At 39.3% G+C, this 13203-nt stretch overlaps 2 protein-coding genes across 3 annotated transcripts; one reads left to right on the top strand and one right to left on the bottom strand.

Moving 5' to 3' along the window:
* Positions 1-126: 126 nt before the first annotated feature.
* On the bottom strand, positions 127-6973 carry LOC107392257 (heterogeneous nuclear ribonucleoprotein Q). 2 transcript variants are annotated; one of them, XM_015969947.3, is made up of 12 exons: positions 6836-6973; positions 5117-5276; positions 4207-4325; positions 3965-4072; positions 3738-3851; positions 3356-3532; positions 2623-2758; positions 2162-2367; positions 1918-2067; positions 1682-1803; positions 1146-1462; positions 127-1022 (listed from the first exon to the last, which is right to left on the bottom strand). In XM_015969947.3, exons 2-12 carry the CDS (start codon positions 5262-5264, stop codon positions 994-996), a joined length of 1626 nt encoding a protein of 541 aa, XP_015825433.1. In that variant the 5' UTR covers positions 5265-5276; positions 6836-6973; the 3' UTR covers positions 127-993. The 2 variants fall into 2 exon arrangements, with proteins under 2 accessions (XP_015825433.1, XP_015825434.1); XM_015969948.3 differs by lacking the exon at positions 5117-5276 and having other exon boundaries at positions 6836-6966.
* Positions 6974-11475: 4502 nt separating this feature from the next.
* Positions 11476-12509, top strand: cga (glycoprotein hormones, alpha polypeptide). Its single transcript, XM_015969941.3, has 4 exons — positions 11476-11615; positions 11691-11802; positions 11948-12132; positions 12220-12509. The coding sequence occupies exons 1-4, from the start codon at positions 11613-11615 to the stop codon at positions 12292-12294; spliced, it is 375 nt and encodes a 124-aa protein (XP_015825427.3). The 5' UTR covers positions 11476-11612; the 3' UTR covers positions 12295-12509.
* The last annotated feature ends 694 nt before the right edge of the window (positions 12510-13203 follow it).

The raw sequence follows: 13203 nt of genomic DNA, 5'->3' as shown, positions 1-13203 counted from the left end.
GGTAACAAAAGGGACACTGCAGGGCTTTATTTTTGTTTTGTTTTCTTTCTTTTTTTTTTATCAAAGGCAGTTGGATGCCTGTGATGTTTAAGCCTTTACAAAACGTAACATTTTCCGAAAAACTATACAACCAGTAACTACATACTCTGAAGAAGCAATGCAGCTAATTCAGTTCAAAATAGGATAAAAGTAGGGCTTGTTTAGACTCATCATATGAGATCGTTTGCATGCCCAGCTTGACTGTTTGCAGTCTGCAGAGCTGCAGCTAAAAGGAGTATATTACATTAAGTACATCGTTTTTGCGCTGCAGCTCTTGTGCATATTTTGTATGAAAACAAGCCCTGCTTTCATCTATATAGTTTCCCTATTTACAGTACAGGCCGGGTAGTTTAGTCCTCTGTACTGAGGTAGTCAACCAACCCTTTAAAGACATGTTCTTAAAAGAACCACTTTCCTGGAATGCCTGACTTATCCATGCCAGGTGGGTACACCTTAAAACCCTGCAAATGTTCGATTTCAAACATCCAGGTCAAACAAAAACAACATGGATACTCCGACAATAAAATTGCAATTAGCACAAAAATATACAATAGTATCAAGCTCCTTTGAGCCACTTCAAACCTAAGAACTTAAAAAGTGCAATTTCTTCAATAATTATTATTTTTCTTTAAAATGGCATGTTTGGGGCACAGGGAAGGGGTAGATTGTAAGGGCAATTCATAAAGCCCTGAAAATCAGGGCAACATACAGGGAGACTGGGCAAAGAGGCTGTGGCGAGTGTTCAGAAACATACGGCCGTTTTTTTTTTTTTGTTTTTTTAAGGTGGCAGCTTCTGAGAAAAAAGGTTTCTAAGAATAAAAAATGGGGTAGGGGGAACTTCTTCTGTAAGGCTGGAATTTCATTGGACCTTTTTGTCGTGCTTGTTGTCATGTCAATATCCATTGCAGCTTACGGTGTAACCCCACACATCAAGTCAGTATCCACTGTGACAGGTCAGGACCGCCCTCGGCCCCGTTTCCCTGCTGAAAGACAAGAAATTAAAAAGTTATTGCAGGAAATCAGAAACAGACTGAAGTCCAAGTTTAGCCACAACACTGAGTTGTTAGGTAGTCATGTTATGGCGGTCATAACCAAATATCATTCACCTCTGATTGTTCCTAGGCCTCCTCGCTGAGTGAAGCCCACTCGGCCCCTGGAGGTGATAGAACGAGGGCCCCTGGTCTGAGCTCCACGAACGCCTCTTGTTGCCCGTCCTCTGCCAGACCCCTGGAAGTCCTCGTAGCCATAGTAGGGGTCATCGTATCCTCCCCGGTAGTTGTGGTAATCATATCCATAGTAATCGTAATAGTCTTCATAGCCATAGTAATCAGGGGCATAAGAATAGCCTCCCCGCCCACCTCTTCCTCTTCCTCTTGTGGGTGGTGGCATGTGAGGAGGCCCATAATAATAGTATTCATCATACCTGAGGATGAACGAATACATTCATCATAAACATGGGAAAATGCTGAAAGGCAAAGTTTCAATGACCATTTAGTCATCTATTGATGAGAGATAAAATGGGTAAGTAGTTTAACCAGAACATGTGAAAAACCACTGAAATCTACGTCTCCTCTGAACGGTGGAGGAGTCCTGGTAATTACAGGCTGCCAAAGTTAGCTTGATTTGCATTGTTCTTGCTTACATTTGTGTTTTGGCGGCCTGTCTCTGGGCTTTCCGCTCCTTCCTCTTCTGGTCAGGGGGCTTGGCAAAGACTATTTCAATGTGCTCTCCTTCAAGGTCTTTGCCATTGAGCTCAGCTAAAGCCTGTGAAAATCAAAGCCAGCCTAGATTCAAAGGCGTTCCCACTACTGGCACAAAATTAACCTGTTCATTCACCCAACGGTTTTACTAAAACACCCCTTTTTATTTTCGTCATACCTTCACAGCAGCGTCTCTTTCTTCAAAGTGGATAAAGGCGTAATCTTTCAGTTTTTTCACTCTCTCCAGCTTGCCAAATTGACTAAATGTTTTTTCAAGCGTCTCCTCTGTAACGGTGGATGCCAGGTTCCTCACAAACAGCACTTTTACCTGGCAGGAAAAAAGAAAGAAAGAGTGTTTTAATAAACTTTTCCACATGCATTAAATCATGCACAAGAGAACAATATAATATTGCATCGCTCACCTTAGCCATGACCTCTGGATCCGGATCCTCAATAGGATCAGCCCACTCCACAGTGACCACATTTCCCCACACCTTCACCTTGCCACTCATCAGCCTGCGGCGGGCTTGAGCCGCCGTCTTGTGGTCTTCATACTCCAGGAAGCAAAAGCCTCTGTTCTTTTTCTTGTCATCTGGCTGGTGGTATAATATGACATCATTTAGACCCTCTGTAAAGACAAAAATAGACGAAACAGAGGGTTTAGAAGGGAATAACCGTTTTTGTTGCAGAGGCAAAGCTTTCAAATAAATGTGGTAAAAAGCTAAAAGCAAAAACAATCATCCGGTTAGATGTGAGCAGCAGACACTCAGACTGACCATCACTAAGTTTTAGGGATAGGATCACCCTTCAAACACCAAAAACTAAACACAATAAATCTTCCTAAAATGCTTCTTAACTGATAATAAAAGCAGTACTAACTCACCAGTAACTTTTGCAAATTCTTCAACAATTTGCTCTTTTGTTTTACTCTTGGGGATGGATCCAACAAATAGTCTGTTATTGGCCACAGAGATGCAGACGCCAATGTGTTTACCTGGTCGGATTTCATTGTTGTTGCACTGTGGATGTAGAGTAGATTGTCTTTAGTTTTAAAGAATTCTTAAATTGTACCAAAGTTTAAGTTAAAGAGCAAGTCACCCCAAAATCAACTATTTTTTCTGATGAACTATATAAATGTGTGTCTAATCGTGCTGCAGACACGTGTAGTCAATAGTTTTGCACTTTAGTGCATTTTAGTTAAAATTAAAATTTTCTGCCTGAAACTGTCAGTGTTGTGCCGTTGTCAGGTAAAAACTCTTCACTGCATTTGAATTTAAATCTGCCACCGCTGTTGGCTAAGAGGTATGCTATGATGTAAACTGGTACATTATGATGTCACAATGTCATGAGTGTGTGTATTTGTTAGTGGCTCCACCCTCTCGGTTTGCTAGGCAACAGCATTTGTTGCATTTTTCAAACATGAAGTGGGAGTGAAATACACTTCTTGTAAGGGGTGACTTGCTCTTTAAGTGTTGGTTTTACAACTTTTAGAATTCAACAAAGCTTCACTATCCGCATGATGCACCATTTTTAAGTCGATTTTCTAAGTTCTACTTAATTTCAATTAAATCATGTTTGGTTATTTTTTTGTTCTAAATGTAGAAGAGAAGTTTTACCAATTTGACAGCCTGCTGTGCAGCTTCCTTAGTGCAGTAGGTGACAAAGGCATAGCCTCTGTTAAGACCACTGAGAGGATCCATCATTAAACGCAAGTCCCAGATGGGGCCGGCTTTCTCAAACAGGGGAACCAGTTCATCCTCAAAAAGGTCTCTGGGAATTTTACCTACAAATATCTGCCAAGTTTAAACAAAGAGGAAATATGCATCATTATAAGGTAACGAAAAAAGGCGAATTACATTTTGGAATTGGCGTCCAGTCAGCTCTTAGCGGTAAGCCATCACTGTAACCGTGGTTACTACAGAGATCAACAACATTTCATCATTCGGACACTTTAACCAAATGCACTTAATGTTAAAGAAACAGCCAGATGTTTTATACCTCAGTACCAATGGTGGGTTGTCCCCCTGAGTGTGCACAATCTGGTGGAGGACCACCATACTTCCTTTGTCCTGTTGTCACATCAAGTGTGTAGCCAGTCCTCTCCAGCAAAGCCTGGAAGAAAAGTCAATTAAAATGAAAACTAAACAAACCTAAATACTAAAAAGCACCAAGATATTTTATTATGTACACAAACAGCTTCAATCACAAAACGGTTCCATTCTTACTTTGATTTTGGCTTCATCTGGTCCTTTATTGGTGTCAGACACTTTGGTCCCTTGTTTCTCTCTCTGTCTGTATGTCTTCATCACGCCACAAAGAAAGGCACTTTTGTTCTACAGGATACACCAATGAAAACCACATTAGCAAATGCTGTTTCAGGAATTTGGTAAACCAGAACAAAAAACTAACATATGGTGTTCCAACCCACAGAAATCCTCTGTATTGTACCTCTAAGGGGGTTTCTCACCTGAACATGTGAGAGGTCGCTGTCCTTAAACTGCAAAAGGACTTGGAGAGCACCTTCTTCGTTGAACTCTTTCAGAGCCTCAATCGCCCGGTCATCTAAGTCACTGTGGGACACCAAACCTGCAGATTTGGACAAAACAGAAAGATTGGCATCAATAAGAAGGTATGACTTAATGATTTATACATAAAAAAACCTACTGAAAGACTCATTTACATGCATATTATTTCATTCTACAAATAATTCTCAGATGATTTGATAAAATGTTGTTTACTACATAATGGGGGGTGTCGCAGCCTAATCAAGCCTAATCAAATGACAGGCTGCTTTTTATTTTCTGACCATTCAGTTCAGCAGAAATAATTGCAGCAGATGCGACAATGCAACTCGATCTGCCAGTGCCCCTCTTTACTGAGGTTGGGAGTTTTTAAATTAGCTAGTCAACATTTTTGTATAGAGAGGGGCCATCACCTGTCCGAGGCAGCTACACACTAAACAGCTGCTTCCATTGTTTCTGCTTCAGACCCATCTGGCCCGAAGACCAGACATTCTCTGGAAGTGACCAACTAAGTCACTAAAAGATGGTTAAATTAAACAAATGTTCAAGATCTTCCAGGTTTCAGATAAAAATATTGCATAAACATATTAAACTGCAATCAATAAGGTGAAAAATGATGTGCATGCTGATCGAAATACTTCTGAAGGGAGATAACAACATTGGGAATAGTTTACACCAATTATACATAGCTTTATATTTTGAAGCACTGCAGTACCCATTTTGCTTGGAAACCACAAAAAGTTGCTTCAGAACCCAATTCCCCCACTCAAAACGGAGATGAAATGACAATACATGCATGAATTGATACAGGAAAAATTGCATATTGTATATGCAAGTATGTTGATAATGCCTTACCTGCTATGTAAATTTCGTCTAGTTTTTCAGCAACTTTCTGTGGTAAACCAGCTTCTAATAAAGTCTGGAAGTGCTCAGAATGGGTAACTGCAGCAGAGGTGTCCATTGGCTCTTCTGGACCATTTCCATTTATATGTTCTGTGGCCATGTCTCCAGAAATCTGTATAAATGCAATGAGCCAAATTAATCCTGGGTCAAGGGGAAGACTTTGGACGTGTTCAAGAGAGTGGAAAGTCTCAGACTTGTCAGCAAAAATCATTCTAAAAATAAACATGAATTTCTAAACAAAAGTGAATTGTGATAGGGGTAATGCACTTCTAAGTCCTAATTGTTAAACAGCAGGTGCTGGCAGATGTGAAAAGCCGAGGACAGTTTTCAGTATCTTGACTTAATACCAGTAACTTTGAAAAAGCACTAAATTTGGACATAGACACTCTGACATTTTACACAAGACAGAATGTACAAATCAAACTGTCCACAAACACAGTTAAATCCAAAAATTGCTTCCTGATTTGTGGCGATGACTTTTTTCCCCTAAATCTTGATCTTCTTAGTTGTAGCTTCGGTAGAAGTCTATTTTTCTCCTAATTGCATGTTAGCCTCTTGGTGCGGACTCTGACACAAGCTAGATGGCAGATATGTGTTCAGAGGGAGTCTTGGTTTCCGGTGACTGATCAGTAAGTTAAAATTAACGCACCCTACGGCATATTTGTTTATTGACACTGTGGTAGCACATACTAAAAACACCACGTCAATTACTCCTGTAATAATGCTAGCATCTAACTTCACTATACTCCCAATTCCTGTTTTGATTTAATTCAGAACATACACTTTAGCTGAGGTGAGCAGTTTGCTTAATTTAATAAAAAACTAACCAAAAATATGTTTATTACAAATCCGCGCTATGATTAATTATTTCGATAACAATGTATTGATATCGAGTATTCCGTTTCTGATATGCCTGTTAAGCATTCATATAAACACGTGCTTTCTGTGGTTAATACATTCCTGCTTTACAAACGACTAGCTATAATGCTAATATTATTACATATGTATTACATAACGTGTTCAAATTCCCATACGTCTAATGTTCTTGGTGTAGATGCTAAAGATGTCAGATTTCGCGGATAGGGACAGACTCGCAAACGTTATTAGCAAGCTAGCCGGCTAACGTGCACAGCTAATGGTACATTATCGGGACAATAACACGAGACGCTATTATGCATTTTCTGTAAGTGCTAACACTGTTGCTCCGTTTGTAGACCGAGGCCGTGTTTGTTTGTACAATAATGAGCCATGAACACCAACTTTGCTAACGTCACAGGCTCGCCTGGTTCTATTAGCACAAAATGACAATGAGCACGTCAGATCCATGATCTGTCAAAATGAGCTAGCTGGAGCTAGCATGCTAATTTGAACGGAGTGTCAGTGAGGCCATTGTTATAGCGTCATGTGTCGGTGTAGACTTTACCAAGTGACAAGGCGCGACTCGTGTATTTAATCACACCAAATAAGGAGCTGAAAGCTAAAACTTTAGCCTGCCAAATGCGTGGTTAGTCAAAGTGCCGCCACATAGGATGAGTCCATTTTCAAAAAGCCGGTCTGGAGAACTCATCCACCACCAGTTTCCACATTGTTTGAAACAGCACCACGCGATTCGGAGTTTTTAGCACTTAATAAAGCGACATTAACCTGACCAATTAGAAGCATTCGCCCTACCTGCCGCTGGCACACCAACGTGTATGGTGCTGATTACACAGGAAGATAAATATGATATTTAAAAGACTGAAAAAGTGTAAAACTCCCGGCACTGGTCCGACCCCAGTCATTCACTCTTGATGATGTAAAATGGCTGCCACGTTCACGCCTCGAGTTTTGTCTCGTCGATGGGGTTTCTCGGACTGGGTAGCACGGGCTTGCCTTGTATGCATGTTGGAGTGGAGCAGCAGGTCATCCGCAGCGTCCATCATAATTACACATATGAGTAATTTCACTACACAACCCTTCATTCACCATCACGGAGGCTTCTCGCGACTCATCAAACCAGATGGAAAGAGCAAATAAGCGAGGTTTAAACACAAAGAATAAAATAGTTTATAACAAAGACATTACCAGTAATATCTAGTCGTACTTTCATAAAAATTGTTTAAAATATATTAAAATAAGTACTCCACAAAAGATATCTATTTTTTTTCTAATTTAAGACAACTGTTTTAAAATTTTGTGAGAATAGTAGCCATAAATAATTTACAATTTAATATAAAGCCTGGAATGAGACATAAAATCAAAGTGAAAATGGAAAAAACAACAACAAATATTCATCAATTCAAGAAAAATAAACATTTATTGTTCAGAGTTATACTGAGACACAAAAATATTTCAGTGATCTTGGACTTGTTTGTGACACAAAGCAGCTAAAATTATTTTATAGTGGGCTAATACAAAAATATTTATCTTATAACATCCATCCATCTTCTATAACCGCTTGTCCATGCAGGGTGGTGGTGGGGGGGGGGGGGGGGCTATCTAGCAATCTTCGAGGTACACCCTGGACAGGTTGACAGTCCATCGCAGGGCAACACAGAGACACACAGGGCAAACAACCAAGCACACACACACACACATACACACACCTAAGTGCAATTTACAGAAACCAATTAACCTGACAGTTATGCTTTTGGACTGTGGGAGGAACCCAGAGAGAACCCAGTCATGCACAGCAGAACATGCAATTGCAAGGAGACTGCAGAAAGACCCCAGGCTAGGATTTGAACCCAGGACCTTCTTGCTGCAAGGCAACAGTATTAGTCACTGTGCTACTGTGCAGCCCACTAACAAAACATATTACAACAAATAAACACAGAATTAGTTCATTAGTTAATTCTAATAAAAATATGCAGAACGACCGAAAAAAGAGATAAAAACTAAAACTGACCTTATATGGAGCGAGTCAGTGATTTGAGCTGAACCTTGCAGCCCTCCAGAAACACAGGTTTGTTCTCTGGCCACTGCACCAATGTGTGAATATGAGATATCTGAGATATTGGAACAAGTTTGGCTCTCACGCCAACTGGGATCAGCCAAAACATCTCCCATGCATTGTGGCGATGATTTGAATAAAATGAATGCTTTTAGATACATAATAAAAACCACTAAATGAACTAAATGAATGAAAAACATATAATGTATTTCTAAATATCTGTAGAAATATCAACGGGAAACACAAAAACAACCAGTTTAGAGTGTGTTTGTGGGTTGGAAGGTAACTCCCACTTTCTGCCACACAGTGTCACTCCTCTCTCACCACTGGGATCTTCTCTGCCAAGAAAAAGACTTCAGTAAGGCTTCAGTATGAGAAAGATCTGCTGGAAAAAAGTTTATTTTTCATTTTCAAGGTGCACACTAAGACTTTGTGCAGAATCATTGTAATTATAATCATTACTGACAAACAACTTTCTAGTCAGATACCATAAAAAAGAAACATCATGGTTTAGGAAAACTTCACCTTCATAATCTGTTTCATATGGTACAAAACTGATTTGTGCTTAAGTCTTCACACATTAGGTCTTCCTTTTATAGCCGTGGAGCTGCCTTCTATAATTGCGGAGGGAGAAATAATGGAGTTTGAGCCATCTTTGGTTAAATCTTATAAATAATGGGCATGCTCTCTCACAATATCTCCATATCTGTGAGGATGTGTTGTGAACGATGCTACTATCAGACTAAATCTTAGCTCATTATATGTGAAATTTGAGTTATAGACATTGTTTCATGTCTGCTATGGTTAATTAGCTCTGTTGGCCAACCAGAATTGGGTTAACTCCAAAAGTTAATCGGCTCATATTCAAGTCCTTTATTTAACAGGAACATTGCATAGCACAAACTAGCCAATGCAATGCATTAGAATAAACTTTATTAATCCCACAGTGAGGAAATTCACTCATTACAGTAGCATACACAAGAAGAAAAATAACAAAAGTACAAGTAAATTCACATAGGCAGTTGTAACCCTCAAGCACTAAAAACAACAAATAAAAATGAAACTTGGGTTTCCAGAAAAATGCAGCATAAAGGCCACAGTCACATACTAAAGTACATCCAGTACTGCACAAGTATAGAACACATACTGAATACTACGTTGCATTGATGCAATTGTGTAAGATAATGCCAGTACCAGTTAAACTGTGGAGTTATACACTTACGTGAGACTTCTTGCAAACAAAAACAGTATCACCCTCCTTTCACATTTCAGCATTTGGGACAAATACAGTAAACAGTAAAATTATAGGTAGATCTTTCAAATTTTCTGATTTGCTCAAGAAGACATCAAGTGTTACAGAAAAATGTGTTGGACTGTTCTCTTTCAATTTAGCTTTTTTGTCCAACTTAAATGTTTCCGCTCAGCAAATACATTTCAGTATCAAACACATAAATAAATTTATCTCCAGGGTGTTCTGGAGAAAATAATTCATGGTTCCATCAGTCACAGCAAGTGGTCCAGGTTCTGAAGCAGCACAGCAGCCCCAGACCATCACACTTCCACCACGTCTGACCACTTGATGTTGTGTCTTTTACAGCCGGCACACGTCAACTTTTGTCTTCATTCGTCCACAGAATTATTTGGGATTTGAGCATGGACGTAATTTTCACTTTAGAAGTGTGTGTGTGTGTGTGGGGGGCACGGGGGGGGGGAGGGGTATCTTTACAGTATGCTCTAATGGGAAACAGGCTTCAACACAAACGGTTGTTTTCCATTTGGTCCTAGAGCTCAACCAGTGTCAATTTAATATAGCGTAATATAGTTTTTGGATGGTAAAAAGTGCAGGGGTCAAAACTTGACTTTGGAAAAAGTGGGGGGGACATGTCCCCCCTGTCCCCCCCAAAATTACGTCCATGGATTTGAGGGACGTTTTACTCAAATGATCACAGAATACATGAATAATTTTTTGTAGCTCTGCAAATTTGGAAGTTTTTTTTTCTGGAGTTCAGAATGTTTTATTATTATTATTATTATTATTATTATTATTATTATTATTATTATTATTATTATTATTATTATTATTATTATCATCATCATTATTATCATCATTATTATTATATATTTTTCAATTTTTTACTGCTAGTCTACTTGCCTTTGGTTCTCTGCCGTTACTGATCTAATTTTTTTTGCACATGAAAAGTGTTTGCATGTACATTTTCCTTATTGTCTGTGTGGCCTGGATGGGCTGCTTCTTTTGGGTCAAAACCATCTCTCCCTTCTGCTGAAACATATCTATTTATCTGACCAGCGTTACTTTCAAGGCTACGCCTACGCGGTTTAGGTATCTGGCCTTATTAATGAACCCAGAGAGGATGAAAAACTTAGCAACACATTTTGTTTTATTAAACAAGCCAATGGTGAAGCAGGTCAGTGAGAGGGGTAGGACACAAACAATGACGCTAATCCTCTAAGCAGTTTTAATGAACTCTCAGATTTAAGACGTATCTCCATAAAAGTGAGAGGATCTCAAATCAGTTTATCTTCAAACCAAGATTATGATTGTATTATAGTTTAATCTGGATTAAACCATCAGTCGTTTGCAAATGAAAATTAGAAGATCTGCCTCTATTTTGCTCCTCCTTTTGCCCACACAGTCATGGATTTATCACCAGAACAACCAAGGACACATGAGCAATAAAACTGAGTCATGAATGAAGCCCAAAACAGATTCCTATTAATTCTTGACATTTTGGATGCAAACTCTCATCAGTTTATTAAATAAGGTTCAATCATTCATCTGCCCTGGATTTGAACAAAGGTCAACCGAAAGTGAGAGAAACACAAACTAACATTTGAACATTTGAAATGCAAGCTTTCATATTTGTGATTAATAAAAAGGCACGTCTGACATTATTCAACTATCAAAAGTACCCTAGAAAATGCATCAAAAAGGACGATATTTTATGTGAGGAGAAAGACTTGACGTTTTTGCAATTAGCTCAAAGTTGAGAACTATTCCATGAAAAGTAAATCTCCTCACTTCCAAGGAGTGGTTTGCAAACATTTTTAAACATAAACAACTCCCAGCATTTTTTTTTCTGTTCATTTTGGCCTAAAAACACATTTAGTGCAGCTTGTGCAAATGCAGTGAACCAAAACACTGAAGAAAAATCCCTAATTATCGTGCATCTCTTTGTCGTGACCCAACAAAATGATAACAACCCTTTGTTACCAAGTAACAAAAACCCAGGGATTACATGTAAGGTTCACCGTCAGGATGGGGGAAGTATATTGAGTTTCCATGACTTGGTCTTATCATTTTGGGCTTTGAAGGGATTAGTGGAAAGGGAGCAAGGTAACCAGAGAATCAGTGAGATCACGGATAAGGTTGGTAGGTTTCAACTAATCCAGGAAGTTGTCGAGACCACTGGTATAAAATTAGATGAATCGAACCATGAGTCCTCAATATAAAGGATTCCTGGGCAGAGGCGCAATGATAGGACGCTTTCTCTCATCATGGTAAGGCTCTAATCTATTGGAGATTTTCTTGCGATGTAGCAGAGTGTTGATGTTGATTTGTGTGCCTGTTACCAGGTTTCTGCAGCTTCTACCACGTGCTCCGTAAAAGCAGCAGGAGTGTCTGTTCTTCTATTGTGTTTTCTACTTTACATGGCCGATTCATACCCCAACATCGACTCATCAGGCAGTAAGGATTGCCTAATTATTCTGCAAATTCTTCTGTTACGTTTCTTTACCTTTACACTCTTGAGATAGTTGTTTAGATCTGGAAAAAGTCCCATTATACATTGACACAATGTTTTATTTTGTTTCTTTCTACACGCGTTTCGTAGTGGGCTGTGAGGAATGCAAGCTGACGCTGAACATGTTTTTTACGACGGATCGTCCAATTTATCAGTGCATGGGCTGCTGCTTCTCCAGAGCGTACCCAACACCTCTCAGCACCATGAGGACGATGACCGTGCCGAAGAACATCACTTCAGAGGCAACATGCTGTGTAGCAAAGCACAGCTATGAGGTAAAGTTGGTCTATCATGGTATAATGCAAAGCTATGAGTTCATTGTCCTCTTCAAGCTTCTTTATTCCCCATCTGCTCTATTTCAGACAAAGGTAGCTGACATAACAGTGAGAAACCACACAGAGTGCCACTGCAGCACCTGCTACTATCACAAGATATGACAAAGGGAGACTTGACAACGTCCTCCAGCGCTCGACAAGACTTTGTGTTTCTTTCAAAATGTACAAGCTCTCCTGTGTTTTAAACCATGTGCTCTTCACTAATTCAGGATAGTATTTTTGTAGTGGGTCTGTGATTGTGGAATTAGATTTGTGTTTTTGCATTGTTAAATGTATTGGAGTAATTATGCATAGATTAAATAAAATGTGCTCCAAGAGGCGTGTGTGGGTTAATCCTGAGGGTTATGGGTGTTAATTTTGCCAAAATGGGCAAAAATCCTCAAATCCCCCCAAAATTTCATTTATTAGTCATTGTGATGATTATATTTTGAAATAGAAAAACGTATTGTGTAAATCTCTGCTGATGTGAAACATTTATAGGGTTACATACATTGAGAGAAAAGAGTTCAATTCCCTAGATTTGTTTGGTTGATTGCTTTATTGTCTTGGTGTTGAGAAATAAGATTTGGTCGGTTTTTAACAACCTAAGCTGGGTTAACTCTTTAATCCTCAGAAATTACTGCATCCAGGTAAATTTCATGTTTACTCATGAGTCTGATCCTGAGATCCCAGTCAGAAACAGTCAGTGGTGATTCATGATCACCATTAATTTAGAGCAGTTTTGATCAATTTGGTGGTCTTCTGCCCCTTATGGACTCAAGCCTCTCTAGGTTGGGCCCAAAGATGATCCCCCCCCCCCCCCCCCCCTAAATAATACATTTCTTTATTCTGTTGTTGTTTCTGGTACCGATGCTGCCTCCCAGCGAAATACGACACAGACAAAAACACCTGCCACCACAAACTGGTGACAAATCTCCAACATTATTCTCAAATTTTGACAAAAGTTGTTTCCATAGGGGCACATGGTGAATTCGACCTGAGTTGAGATTTTCTCGTTTTATTCCGGAGTTT

Source organism: Nothobranchius furzeri, chromosome 18 (assembly GCF_043380555.1).
Source record: "Nothobranchius furzeri strain GRZ-AD chromosome 18, NfurGRZ-RIMD1, whole genome shotgun sequence".
In the NCBI taxonomy this organism is placed as follows: Eukaryota; Metazoa; Chordata; class Actinopteri; order Cyprinodontiformes; family Nothobranchiidae; genus Nothobranchius; species Nothobranchius furzeri.
This window is presented reverse-complemented; position numbering and strand designations above follow the sequence as displayed.